Genomic DNA, 15,487 nt, shown 5'->3' on the forward strand with positions numbered 1-15,487 from the left:
TGCTAACATGTCCACAGCCCGAGACCATTTCTCAGACGAGGAGCACCGTACAGGAAGGCTTCTAGTGACACCACAGCAAAACACAGGCCTGCCTCTGCTCTCTGGGATATGGCTGATATTTAGAAATGCACGGGTGCCTGCTAACATTAACAGCCAATTCGTTAGCTGTCTGATTAGCAGCGACAGCCACATAATTAACCAAAAAAAGCAAAAGAGGCTGTACATGCCCGAGAGGAAGAGAAAAGCCAGGCAAAATATGTTAATATAAATATAAGATAAGCACAATGAGGCTAAAAAGGCTGCAGCAACAATGAAATCTTAGTTACACAAAACGTTGGGCGGCTGGCTGAAATAAAGCGATGACACAAGGATTAAGCTTCTCGGCAACATTCGATAGGTAGAAGAAATCACACGGCCAAATGCAGAACATTTTTTATTCAAAGCTGCATCTGTCCTCACTCTGCCATGTCAGACCCGTCTCTGGTGTGGGGAGATCTGAGCAGCCATTTCAGAAGGATTTCAGTTTGGATGCATCTACCACTCAAGACATACTTCAAACTATGTGACAAAACCACGCAATCTTTTGTTCATCACTTCAAAGGTCAGAAAAATGGCTTTTAGGCCAGGCTATGTGTGCAAGATGGGAACAGAGAGGTATTTATCACAGATGAGAGGTTACTGTACCCAATCCAGCACCATGCAAAACATCTGGCAACAGAAGACCAGGGTGTTGATTCACTATGACAAATAGTGTGCCTTATCAGAGTTAACATGCCTTATCATAGTTAACACGCCTTATCAGAGTAGCATAGCATGCACTACGAACTTATGCCTGCTAATTGGCAATGACGAGAGCTCCACTCGTCCTGCCCTAAACCCCTGCGGGTCCACTTTAAAAGGCATTACCCCCGGACTTTGATTGGCCCAATAGGCTGCCAAGCAGCCTATTGGGTCAATCAAAGTGCGGGGATAATATCCTTTAAAGTGATTGGACCTGCAGGGGCTCAGGGCAGGACGAGTGAAGCTCTCGTCATTGCCAATTAGCAGGCATAAGTTTGTAGCGCTCGCTATGCTATTCTGATAAGGCGTGTTAACTATGATAAGGCATGCCAACTCTGATAAGGCACATTAAGTCTGATAAGGCACGTTAACTCTGAAAAGGGACACTATTTGTTATAGTGAATCAACACCCAGATTTCGGAAATAATGTCCCAGTTCTCCAGACAACGAGCACGCTATGTTCTATCCTCTGCTATGTTCTTCAGTAGAACAGTGATTGGAGCTACAAGGTGATTGGCTGGACAGCACAGCGATGAGCTGGAGTAAAGAGGACCTGTCCTGCCACCTGGAGAAGGGAATGTATAACGTTTCCCTGCTGCTCTGCATAACATACAGGAGCGGGCCTACCCATGACCTTAGGGGTCACTGGGCTATTGTTAAAGCCCTGTGTCTAGGCACTCAGTTGTAGAGATTATTTATGTTTATGTAGAAATTCCTTGATTAACAGATGAAAAATAAATCACTTTTAAAATACCTGGTCAGGAGCCCAGTCACTGGCCACTTCCTGCACTGACTTTCTGTGCTGTAGACATCAGTCTACTCAGTTTGAACAGTGCAGATGATATAATCCACATGCCAGGAGCGCGCACGCACGCACGCACGCACGCACACACACACACTGAAACTGCCTCACTTCATTCTGTGGCTCCAGATTATGTAAACACAATTTCATCACAGGATTTTTAGCTGCCATTGCCTTATTTCATAGGAAACCTGTAACATTTGAGAGTGCAGTATCCTGCACATGTGCAGAGAAGACCCTCAGGCTTTCTGGTCCGGGGCACAGGGCGACTTTGCTTCAGTGTCGCTTGTTGCCATGTAATTTATAGCGGCCACCCGGGGAGAATCAGCGCTTACTGAAGGGGCTGGTGAGTGTCCCCTCTTTACTAAATAGCCGTGGGTATGCTTATATGCATACCCACGGCTTCTGCTCAGGCTCCCTTTAATTACTGAGCGTTCAGATGATGTTTTTAGATCTGTGCCTGGAGATGGCTTTTAATTGTTTCTTCTAAGAAATACACATAATGACTGGATGATTTTGATCAAAGAAACAACATTAGAATTCTATTACCACTTCTTCATTCTTCCTGCAACAAGGAACATTAATTGCTTCCTGACAGCTAAACCCCATTATTTATCATTGCATAATTATTTAAATCTCAAAATAAAAACATTTGCATGCATATTTTTCACAAAAAAATTATGTTAATTTCATAAATGTATTTGTTTCCACGAATTAAGATGCACTCTAGATAATATTCTGAGATAACAAAGATTAAAGTGCAATAGTAATTATGACAAAGAGGGGTTAAAGTATAAGTGAACTGCGAACATGCAAATGCTAAATCAAGTTCCTATCTTCCCTTTATCATTGATGCTATTATAAAGCACTAGCTCTAATGCCCGTTAGAAAAAAGCCTCCCTTACCCCGCTCTGCTTAATGTGGCTGGAACTCAGCATTTCTTCTTTGCACTACAAGATTATTTACAGCATAAAATCTACTACCACAAAACATTGTGGCAGAACAGCATTCAAACAGTTAAAGAGAACCTGTAACAAAAAAAAGTTCCCCTGGGGTGTACTCACCTCGGGAGGTGGAAGCCTCAGGGTCTCAATGAGGCTTCCCCCTCCGCTGTAGCTTCAGGCAGTCCAGCGCTGGCTGCCCCTAAGTGTCCCGGAATCCTCCCTCGACAAGCCTGACAAGCGCTAATAAGCGCCGATTTATTTACCTTCCCTGGCTCCAGCGGGGGCGCTGTTGCGTCTCTCCGCACGGAGATAGGTGAAAATAGCCGATCCCTGACGGGTTCGCTCCACTGCGCAGTCGGAGGAGACTTGCATCTGCGCAGTAGAGCAGCCCGGCTGCGATCGGCTATTTCTACCTATCTCCAAGAGGAGAGCCGATACTGCGCCTGCGCTAGAGCCGGGAAGGTAAATATTTACATCCCCGCTGTTCGGAGGGCTTTATCACCGCCACCGTGGGACCGAGGAGGAAGGGGGAAGTCTCAATAGGATCCGGAGACTTCCCCCACCCGAGGTGAGTACCCCCCAGGGGAGGTTTTTTTTCGTTACAGCTTTTTTTTTTAAACACAGATTTTTCCTCTTCAGTGGAAAGCTTGCTCCCGCATCCAAAGAGGTGGTGACATCATCTTTTGTTTACATTCCTTTGTCTGCTATAATTAGTATACATTCCTAGCTGTGCTGAAAAGGAGCTCACTCTGTTGTAGAAGCAGAGAGCTGAGAAGTGATCACTAGATACATTGAAATATATTAATACAGCAGCTATGCAATAAAATGCAATGGCAGCTTTCAGAGCAAATAAACTGTACTTTGGGAACTTGTAATTTGCAAGCAGACACTATTACTTGTGCACATATGCAAATATGGTAAGTATATGGGTACTAAAGCAGGAAAACACATTTTATTGAATGTTATGTTAGAGTTGTATCCCACTTTAACTACCTCTTGCCACTTCACTGTTACCTGGTGGTGCCACGGTTTGGCGACACCGTGGCTGCCAACATCCCCTGATGCTACTGGACCCAGGCCTCAGTCCCACTACCTGCACACTGCCGACCCCTGGCTGTGGATCTGCTGGTCATGCGCACACATCACCTGACAATGACACAGCCGCAGACAGAGGATGCAGCTACCCTACCATTATTGATTTTGCTGAAATTTCCCTGATTGTCTGCTGTTCACAAACTCTTCCATGTTACCAGCAGTCTCTACTCTACACACCCTTGTTGTGGCTGCTGTCAGCTTCTCCTGACCTTCCTCTGTTCCCCAAACTCCCCACTGTGGGCTTTCCAAGCATTGAATACCTATCTGTAATCTCTTAAAGGAATACTGTAGGGGGGTCAGGGGAAAATTAGTTGAACTTACTCCCCTGGGCTTCTAATGGTCCCCTGCAGACTTCCTGTGTCCACGCAGCCACTCACCGATGCTCCGGTCCCGCCTCCAATTCACTTCTGGAATTTCAGACTTTAAAGTCTGAAAACCACTGCGCCTGCGTTGCAGTGTCCTCGCACCCGCTGATGTCACCAGGAGCGTACTGCGCAGGCACAGACCAAAGTCTAAAATTCCAAAAGTGGACCTGAGGCGGAGCCGGAGCATCGGTGAGTGGCTGCGCGGGCACAGAATGTCTGCAGGGAACCATTAGAAGCCCTGGGTAAGTTCAACTCCTTTTCCCCCGACCCCTACAGTATTCCTTTAAGGTAACATCAAGCGTTCTAAACAAAAGCAGATCTATTTACCTAGGCTTCCTCCAGCCCCCAGCCCCTGGAAGCTTTTGTGTCCCTCGCCGCAGATCCGCTCTCAGCAGGTCGCTCAGGGTACCCTCCCTTGCAGATGCCAACTTAAAATATCCACTTGGGGAGATACACAACACAACTTCCTAGATGCATCCCACGTGACTCCAAGCTCCGCCCCGGGAGCTTGGAGTCACGTGCGACGCCTCTAGGAAGTTGGTGGAGCTAAGCGGGGACTGAGGCGTGCAACGGGATCCGTCCGCGGTGGTGGCTGACACATTCAGATAAGCGCTTGTTTCTATTTCATCTGGTACGCAGATTGAATGCAGATTCTTAGCAATACATTTGTAAGGTTTTTATGCTATGCGAGTCCCGCTTTTTATCTTTTAAAAGATTTTGGTTTTAAGGAGTGCGGTGCCCAGGTGATTGGAGGGCTGATGTGCATAGTAATCAAGAGATAACACGGTGAGTGTGACCCACTAAGGGGGCGCAGCACCCCATAAGCAATAAAGTGGACCCAAATTAAAAATACAAGATTTCAGAAATAAAATCTATTTTCTAAATTATAATAATAAATAGCAGCCTTTTTTCAGCTGCATGATGACAAATATAAAATATTTTACATGTATTGGAGAAACCCCTCCCTTCCTTTCAAATTGCCGGGACAGGATCTGGCAAACTGGTGGAGTAGATGGTGTCCAGCAAAGGAGGAATTGCTAATGGCTGCCACCTGTATAACCCTAGTTATGAAAAGAGAAGGGTGAAAAGCATGCACTGAAATGCTCATAGGCTTGAAGGAGTGTTTATTTATCTTTGTATGTGTCAGAGTGGTGCAACTACATATTTTGAATTTAAAAAAATGTTTGGTTTGGGTCCGACCTCCTATCTGTGGACAAGCATGTGGATTGTGATCGCGGCTTTATGTGGATTGGAATATTTTCTTCTTGGTTGTGTCACCTTGTCTTCAGCCCACTGCATCGGTGCCCAGTCAAAGTAATTAATTAGTGCCACCAGCTCTAGCACACACCCTTTTCCATATGGCCACACCCTGGTGTGTGGAAATACCAAACATGCGTTAATCCTCCACTTGAAGAACTACCAAAAGGTAATCACTGAGAAAAAGTCGTCCTTTCTATCACATGAGATAGCAAATGCACTTAACAGGCCAGCCCAACTGTTCCGCACAGTGGAAAAACTCTGCAACCCAGCATGTCAAAAACGTAATATCCAGTCTTCAAAGGACCTCTGTGACCAATTTGCTTATAAATTGCTTATAAATATTCCGCTCCACCTCCTCTCTGATGCTCCTCCCCTCCTCCTATACAGACCCACATCATACTCTGCACTTATATTATAATATATTATATTATATTTATTTTCCCTTGCCAAACAAATCAAACCTCGCCCAGCTGCCCCTTCCTTCCTTCCACAATAATAACCCCCACACTTCCCACCTCAAAATACACATATCAAAACAAAGAAACTGACTGCACGTTTATCATGTTTGTCTGATCACATACCAAATACGTGCCTTTTATTCCCAATAGTGTACTCCTACCTCTACTGCCTGATGAAGCGGGTATAGACCTGCGAAACGCGTTGTAATCAACACCCTGGAGTGTACCAATAAATTTACTTTTTGTTGAAATACAGAGTTTTCTTGTGTCTGCTTGAAGGAGGTAAGTCCACCACTGCCTCCTAAGCAATTTTAAATATTTTAAATATTGTTTTTACCCTTTTGGCGCCTCTGTTCAGTTTCATACTACATCATATATCCACCCTTGGTGAAGGGGGATACCCCCTTTTCTTCTTCACGTCTACAGAGAGCGACTTCTTAATCCTGAGTGGGGACAGGCTAATCTCCTCACCTGCTTATACAGTGGTTGCCTGGAGGTAACCTTGGTTTGTGAGTATACATTTTACTCCTTATTATACTATTTGCCTTGACTTACTACACTATATTGGGCTCTCGGTTCTCCCTTCTTTTATAAATTTGCTTAGAAGGTCCGCCATCCAACTTACAGCATCTGAGACTAATATAGCGCCGAAGACCATTAGAAGAGACAACGTAACACCTTGGTCAAACTTCAAAGAAATTGATGAAGAAGTCACATCAAGCATTCTCCTTCACCTCCGCCAAACTACCTGTGACCTGGATCCTGGCCCAACACAGTTCATGTTAAACTGCCCTGACCTGTTTGTACCGATATTCCTCAAACTTGTAAACTGTTCCTTACAATCAGGGATATTTCCTGCTTTACTGAAGTAAGCAATCATCAGGCCTCTCCTCAAAAAACCCTCCCTGGACCCAGATGCAATGACCAGCTACAGACCTGTCTCTAACCTTCCCTTTCTGAGTAAGCTAATTAAAAAAGCCGTATACCTCGAGCTAGAAGCCAAAAACTTACAAAACAACAGTTATGACCCACTCCAATCTGGCTTCAGGCAACATCACAGCTCTGAAACTGCCCTCATCAAAATATGCAATCACCTGCTCATGGCAAGAGGCAAGAGTGCTCCATCCTGATACTGCTAGACCTTTCTGCAGCCTTTGATATAGTTGACCATGACATCTTGATAAACAGGCTACAGGAATACTGCGGCATTGATGGCATAGTTCTTCAGTGGTTCCAATTCTTCTTGAGTGGCAGAACCCACAAAGTGTCTATGGGGCCCTTCCTGTCCACCTCGGTACCACTTAGGTACGGGGTGCCCCAGGGCTCAATCCTTTCTCCCCTGCTTTTCACTATTTACATGTTACCGCTTGGAAAACGAATCCGAAAACATGGCCTGACATACCACTGCTATGCGGACAACACCCAACTATATATTTCCTTCAAGCCTGGTGTGACAGACCCAACTCCAACTATAAACACCTGCTTACACGAACTACAGCAATGGATGAGTGACAACTGGCTGAAACTAAATGCAGACAAAACTGAAGTCCTTCTGATTGGAGGGCAGCGCATGACAACAAAACAACTTAACTTGCAGTCTTCACCACTGGGAATAGGAGGCACGGATCTACACAGCTCTGATCACGTGCGTAGCCTGGGAGTTCTAATTGATGGGGATTTCAACTTCAGAACTCACATCTCTGCTGTGGTGAAATCATCCTATTTTCACCTGAAGAACATCACAAAAATCAAGCACCTTATCCCCCATAAGATCTACCAACATTAGTTCATGCCTTCATTACCTCCCAACTGGACTACTGCAATGCTCTCTACACTGGCCTTCCAAAAAAGGACTTGTACCGCCCACAGCTGATACAGAATACTGCTGCCAGACTATTAACCAACCCCGTCACTGCCACATAACGCCAGTCCTGCACTCCCTTCACTGGCTACCTATAGAATGGAGGGTCCTATTCAAGATTGGCCTACTGACATTTAAATCACTAAATAATTTGGGCCCTGGATACATGAAAGAAATGTTGCAGCTGCATAGCAATCCCCGCAATCTTAGATCCACAGGTTCTAATAATCTAGTCATACCTAGAGTTCACTTGGAAACTTTTGATCCCAGAGCCTTCTGTCATGCTGCTCCTACGTTTTGGAACTCCTTACCTCAACAGATCAGGACAGCGCTATCTCTGGATGTGTTTAAATCCAGACTGAAAACCCACCTGTTCAGTTTGGCATTTGCAGAAATATAACTTTTGTTGTGTGAATACTTCATCCTACTACCAACTAATGAATCTGAGAGAGCCTAAGCGCTATGAGTCCTATGGGACAAAAGCGCTATAGAAATGTTATTATATTGTATTATTGTATTGTACCATAGACCCTGGCAGTCCTAGCTGTTTTACTTGTTGTATTCATCAGGGCTGTATTTACAATAAGCAATAAGATAACAGAGGCGCCAAAAGGATAAAAGGGATTAAATGAGCTTAAAAACCAATTTGGTAAGAGAGGAGGCAGTGGTGGACTTACCCCCTCCAAGCAGACCACACGACTGTAGATTTTCAGTCAAAAAACATTTATTGGGTACTCCAAAATAAAGTGCAACGCGTTTCGCAGGTTAAACCTGCTTCCTCAGACAATACAGATAGGAGTAAAAAAGCATCTGCTAGTAACATCAAAGCTGAGCGCCTCTGAGGCCACAGAGGCGCTCAGCTTTGATGTTACTAGCAGATGCTTTTTTACTCCTATCTGTATTGCCTGAGGAAGCAGATGCTTTACTTCATAGGGTGGTGATACCAACCCAAAGGGCCTGATTCACAAAGCGGTGCAAAGTGTTTGCACGCCTGTGAAAAGCCCTTTATCACGCCTAAACTCAGTTTAGGCGTGATAAAATGAAACTCGCGCAAAATTTCTGGCGCATGGTGCAGTGCGCACGATGCACCCATTAAACCCTAAAGGCGCTGCGTGCGGAATTGCGCAATTGCACGCGCAAAAGAGCACAAAGCAGTGCTAACTCAGCGGTGCAATGGTTATCACGCCAAAAGTCTTTTAGGCGTGATAACTAAGTTATCACCGCTTTGTGAATCAGGCCCATAGTGTGGCGAACCATTTTCAATAGAGTGGAAAATGCATTCAAAATCTGTTTTCCTGAGAGGAGCGCACATACCACTAATTTTTATAACCCGTTAGTACCTATTGCCATACTACATACATCCTGCAATTCCCTCCCCTGAACTCCCCGGATAGATTTAAGTACAATCATCTGAAAGTCAGTGAGTGAAGAGGTAGATACTAGGCTGGGATGGAAACATTAAAAGGGGAATTACCAGTTCAGAGACAAACTGAGCCCAGCCCCATAGCAACTGATTTGAGGGTAGTTATGCCTATGGTACTGAATGTTTAGCATGGCAAGAGTGGTTGGTAATGACAGTATTTATCAATGTACAGAATCACAATACAAGCTTGTCCTTAATCTGCTGGGTTTTCTGTAACTAACTCAGATATCCAAACCAGTCAGTGCTTTAGATTGGTCCTTAAGTATGTAACGTGCTATGAAGAAACCGTATGTAACGTGCTATGAAGAAACCTTGCTCTGGGTCACATTGACTCATCTTTAGGTATTTACTGTTTTGATCATAGCCTTGACCTACATTCAAGGCAAGATTCTTCCAATTTTAATGAAAGCGTGAGAAGCAATGACAGCAATATTTAATCGAGACAATAAAATGTAGGCTATATGTGTTAAAAAAAAGTGATACTGGGTCTCTAGATCAGGCTGAGGTGAGTGGAATTATGATCCACAAATGTTCAGCTGTACTATTTGGCACATTCTTACCTTTGTGCAGTCAGGGACAGCTGATGGTTCTGTTGGTATCTTGACTATATTTTTGACATCTGTCTGATGCGAAATGCAGAGGGATGAAGTATGTCAGGATTTGCACTCTGCAGATGACAAACTCTGCAAAGATGCGCCATGATGAAGGGGCTTATGTTGGCTTATTTATTGTTTGTCCCAGTGTGTCAAGTCAAGAGTACCTGCTTATATTTAATAGAGAGAGGAGGGGTGACCATGAAAAGTGTAAGTAACTAGCAGGATTTGAAGGCAAAACTACAAAACAAAAAAAAAGCCAGCTGTTAAATAGCAGCAGGCAAAAAACAGGAGAATGTCCTGGACAACCCTACATGAGTTTGTGGTTAATTCTAAACACGGTGGAAGGGGGGTTAGGATACAAAGAAGATAAGAGTTTAGAGACTGGCTACAGATGCATGCACAATGTTGTTTTTTTTATAAAGTGCTTGAATCATATTAACACAATTATGCCCATCCTTCCAATTAATTACTCAGGTGTATAAGGCACAAAGCACTGTAGCCTGTAATCCACATACAGTATTTGTATTCTCTAAATTTAGAAGTATTAATCACTCCAACTGTTGTGGTCTGATAGGATCCCCAGAAAAATGCAGGATTCTAAATAAGATTAAGAGTATTCCTTTTTTAGGTTCTATCATTGTCTACATTGAGAGAGTGAGGAAACCCCAGAAAATCCAACCTGTTCATTACAATGGGTCTAAGTTCCAGTAGGTAAGGTAAGAGGTAGTAAGGTCTGCTCTCACAGATGTAAGACAGTAGAGTACTGTACCATGTGAGCCATTAGTAAAAGCAAGAAGTTGTGGATGATACTATTTATTGGCTAACTTAAAAGAAAAAGATGTAAGACAACAGACTATGGGAAGCAGAAGGGGTCTTTTGGACCCCTATAAAAAGCGAATGATGGCGATACAGATCAATAGAGGCATGCTGAATGCAACTTCCTATCTTCCTGCCTTTCATGACCCCTATAGCATAGAGATTCACACAGTGCTGGCTGAGAATAGTTACTTTAACTTCATCAGCTCAAATATACAACCATATGTAAAATACGTGCATAAGACAGCATTAGGGCTCACACCCACTACAAGCCTTTTCAAAGTGCTAGTGATTTGAAAAAGCTCTTGCTAATGCAATGCCATGGGGGATTTTTATAAAATCACACTGCTCAAGTGGGATCACACCCATAGCATTACATTAGCAAGAGCTTTTCAAACCACAAAGCACTCAGAAAAGTGCTCCTAGTGGGTTTCAGGCCTTAAAGAGAGTCTGAAGCCATACAAAATACATATTTTTATTGGCCAGTTCTATTAAGCATTAAGATCATAGCTGATATGCCACATTACCATGGCAGAACGATGGATTTATTCTTCCTGGAAGAGGCAGAACTTTGCGCAGTAGCTCTGCCTCTGCTTGAGTCAATCTTCGCTGATCTCTGCATCTCCCTGCCCCTCTCAGTCTTTCACTGAGAGGGGCAGGGAAAAGCGGAGATTGACTGGAGGCAGAGCTACAGCGCAAAGCTCTGCCTCCCCTGGGCAGCAAAATCCACGACCTGGAAAGTCATTGAATTTTGCCCTGGGATTTTTGGGGTAGAAATACCTTGTTCTGCCGCGGGGATGCGGCGTATCAGCTGTGATCTTAATGCTTAGTAGAACTGGCCCATAAAAAGAGGTAATTTTTATGACTTCAGACTCTCTTTACTGAGTTTTATACTATGAATTGACATCAACATTATGCCTCACCTGATCCCTAATCCTTTCTTGTTGACCTCGGATGGCCAGGGCATGCTGAGGGTATTTGTTTTTGAGATGATCCATGAAAGCATCTCTCTTTCGTTCCATGTCAGATTTCTGCAGGTTGGTCAGTGCCTCCAGGCTCTGGGCAGCGATTACAGTGTGCCGGCGCTCTGAGGTGTGCACCAAGCCCACATTGGAGAAGCGTCTCGTACCATTACCGAGAGTACGGTACTCTCTGGGGTATTCAGCATCGTCTGCGGAGATCATGTGTGACCCAGACCGGCTGGAATCTGTAAATAGAAGTAAAAGGAGAGAAACATGAGCAATACTGATCAGCCAGGGAGCCTATGGACCTACAGCTAATTTATTAAAGTACTTGTTTGTTATTAGAGTGCATTGCAGGCAGGGTAACTCATGCATTAGTCACCAGCAGGGATGGTCTGTATAAAGTATAAAAATCTGTATATACAGTATAAAAATCTGGATGATGTATTCTTGCCACCTTTTAAATGTCATGTTAAAGATTTTAAATCTCAATAAAGCTTTAATTGAGGAAAAAAACAACAACGCTGAATACCACCGCTTGGGCTCGGCAGTAAAAGCCAAGCAGGATTATTTCTGTGTTATTATGCAGTGCGACCAAGCTCTATTGACAAGCCCCTTTTCAATGTGCTTTGGAGGGCATTGGAATGTGCATTGGAATGGCGAGGAGGAAGGTCATCCAGGGTGGCTGGATGGTGTACTGGTTAAGGGCTCTGCCTTTGACATTGGAGACCATGGTTTGCATACTGGCTAGTGTCAGTACCTATTCAGTAAGGAGTCCAAGGCAAGACTCCCTAATACTGCAGGGTGGCCTCTTAAGCGCGTCCCAGTGGCTATGGCTCTTAAGCACTTTGAGTCAGACAGGAGACAAGCACTATAAAAATATTAAGATTATTATTATCCAGAGGCTGTAAGTACTACCCATTTGGGACACTTTTTTATTACAGGTATATTTTAAGTGAGCAGCTGTGATTTCCCATGATGCATCACTCCTGAATATGCAAATCAATTCTTTATGCCCCTGAAAGCAAGGTACATATGCAGAACTGCTGGTGTATAGTGAGCCTATAGCTTATAAATGTTACAGGGTATATGCATGTTGGGTTGATGTGGCTGTGTAAAATGTAAAAGCTATAATCTCACTATACACCAGTGGTCCTGCATGTGTGTCTGGCTTTTAGGGCCATAAAGAGGTGATTTGCATATTCAGGAATGATGCATCATGGGAAACTACATTTACTCGCTTAAAGCTGAATTATCACAAATACCTTCTGTTTTAAGAATGCAAAATTATAATTTGTATCTCTTATTTTAACAAACCTATCTCTTGAAACAAGTTGTATTGCTTATTCAATAGGTTTCCCCAAGGTGTAATTAGCATGCTTTTTCTGTTTGCACTTTGCCATCTTTACATCACAGATCAGAGACAAAGGGGTTAGTTTGTATGGTGCTCTCCTACAGGAACGTCTAAGATGACTTGACATGAAATGTCACCTGCCATTTACCCATACATATTGTCATCCTGTCAAGAGCCTTCTGATTTTGAAAGACAACAAATATAAGATTAAACACTGATTGGTGTACAATACACCCAATATTCCCATATTCCTGAAATGCAATTGGCTGCACAATGCAGGAAGTAAAGTTCCAACATTTCCTGGACAATCACCATAGTGATAACTGTAGAAACAGCTCAGAAGAGTTATTAAAGACAGGAGATAAGCTTAGTGAATTGAGGCCAATTGTCTTCTGCTTCTTTTGGCAGTGAGTTTTCAGTTATAAGGGAAGCACTGAAAAGGATGGCACAATGCCAAAATTATGTTTATCACCCTGGGCAGATAGGTTACAGCAGACCCTTCATTGTACCACTCTAAAATCACTGTAATGGCTTGTTTCATAATCTCTGTAACAGAAACAAGCCAGAGGCTGATCTTGATTTAAGGCTGGTTTCACAGTGAGAAGTTACAGGCGCACGTTAGAGCAGCCTGTAACGCAGCCCACCGCACAGTAATGAAAAATCAATGGGGCTGTTCACAGTGCGGACGTTGCGTTACATTGTAACGCTGCGTCACAAGACAACGTACTGCATGCAGTACTTTGGACGCGGCTGAGCCGCGTTAGACTGCTTGCACATGCTCAGTAATGTGGGGGAGGAGCGGAGAGCGGCCAGGCACATGGCTAATTAATATGCACTACACGTTATGACGTGCAGTGTTTACTTCCTGGAGCAGCCGCTTTGTGCGGCGATTGGCCGGGGGGTCCACGTGATGCCGCATGCGCACAAGAGTGCGCATCACGGCATCACTGACGCCAGAGTGAGCTGCACAACGCGGCTCACTCTGACGTCCAGATCCAGCACCACCAGGCGTTCCGTTAGGGGGACGTTATGCGACCTTGACGCCCCCTCTAACGCAATGTCCTGGTGTGAAATTAGCCTAAAGAAAAAAAAAAACCTTGCAATTTATATTACTATCCGGGATTAATTTTTTCCCCACAAAACTTAGTGTATGTGGAGTTACACTTAAATGCATACATATAAAGTGCTTTTTTTAAATCATCTTTATACTAGTTTTTTAACCAGCTATATTACACCGACCAGCCTGTGACTGCTGCTGTTGAACTACAAATATTTTGCACTGCAGTGGTTTTCCTGACATGAAGTAGTAAGTGGGTATGGTTAGTTCATCTAAAAATAAGGCTTCCTCTTTATAACAAATTGGTAATTGCAGTAAAACTAGAAACACTACAAGAGATAGAGGGGGTGCCTGAAATTGTACTTCCTGCTCTGGGTGGGTTTGGTGGCAAGTCATGAACCAATGATACAGAGAGATGATAATTCTAGGAAGTCCTGCATACCAACCACTAATACTGCTGCAATAGTTTGCAGCAATGCGTTATCTTCATTAGAAGGTTGTAGCCGTTGCAGACTGACAGAAAGATAATAGTGAACAACATTCAGTTAGAAAATGGCTTGCATCGTGATGAAATCGGTTATGTAAATGTTTGTATAAAATGTTCATACTCATGAAAGGTGTCCTGGGACAGACAGAATATTTCTGGGTGAGATGATGACTTCTGACATTATTTCCTGTAGTCACAGATGTTAAGAGTCAGTGATTTACAGATAAGGCAGTGAAATCCACCAGGTGAGAGCACAGTCAGGAAGCTAAGCTATATGTCATTGTTCATACCAGTCATGCATAGAAAACTGTCAATTCCTCTACTCAGACTCTGAGGAATTCTTAGAAATGCGGCATGTTCTGCCTGCATAAACTATCAAGGTCAGACTGACAGCATCATCAGATCCACAAAGCTTCGCCTTAGCTGGTGACATGCCTTTGTGTCTCCATATGAAAACATGGTCTGTTGCTCACTTGTTATAGATCTACCTTTTCACACTCACCTACAGCAATGGAACAACTGTCAAGGTTTTCCAGCAGTCCCATATCTGTCTGCTTAACCTTGATTCATTATTCATTTTTACAAAGGGGGGATGATTCATCCAGACCTTTTAATTATTTATCTCTTGCATATAATCACTGGTAAGAAAGCTGGCTGTGAATTTTATTAAAGATTTCCCTCATCTGTGCATTTGATGTCATCTCATCTCGTCGCTACTTTTCATCTGATAAAAAGAATTAAGCTAAAAATGAAGTGTCCTGAAAGAACTGCTATCTTTAACTAATGAGGTCCAAATCTGGCTCTATTAATGTCTATGGACGATACAGCTATGTAGCAGTAGAGCATCCTTTAAAACATTAGCAGTAAAGTAGCAGTTTCTGGAACAGAAGAGAGGGGTGTCCCTAGGTACCTTGCAGATATAGTGGGGACACAAGTCCCTTGTTACCTGGCAGTTATAGTGGGGACACAAGTCCCTTATTACCTGGTAGTTACAGTTGGAACAAGTCCCTTGTTATAGTGGGGACATGGCAGTTATAGTGGGGACATGCCCATTGTTACCTGGCAGTTATAGTGGGGATAAATTCCTTGTTACCTGGCAGTCATAGTTGGGGAAAGTCCCTGGTTACCTGGCAGTTATAGTGGGGACAAATCCCTAGTTATCTGCCAGTTATAGTGAGGACAAGTCTATTGTTACCTGGCAGTTATAGTGGGGACATACCCATTGTT

General features: G+C 43.6%; 1 protein-coding gene across 25 annotated transcripts in view; it reads right to left on the reverse strand.

The window, feature by feature from the left end:
* SRCIN1 (SRC kinase signaling inhibitor 1) overlaps positions 1 to 15,487 on the reverse strand; it is a 1,481,450-nt gene that overhangs the window by 547,564 nt on the left and 918,399 nt on the right. For all 25 annotated transcript variants that reach the window (XM_068262488.1, XM_068262500.1, XM_068262499.1 and 22 more), the window contains one exon: positions 11,324 to 11,607. In XM_068262488.1, coding sequence (XP_068118589.1) covers positions 11,324 to 11,607 — 284 coding nt within the window. The remainder of the gene's footprint in view (positions 1 to 11,323; positions 11,608 to 15,487) is intronic.

The sequence above is a fragment of the Hyperolius riggenbachi genome, chromosome 12 (genome assembly GCF_040937935.1).
Source record: "Hyperolius riggenbachi isolate aHypRig1 chromosome 12, aHypRig1.pri, whole genome shotgun sequence".
In the NCBI taxonomy this organism is placed as follows: domain Eukaryota; kingdom Metazoa; phylum Chordata; class Amphibia; order Anura; family Hyperoliidae; genus Hyperolius; species Hyperolius riggenbachi.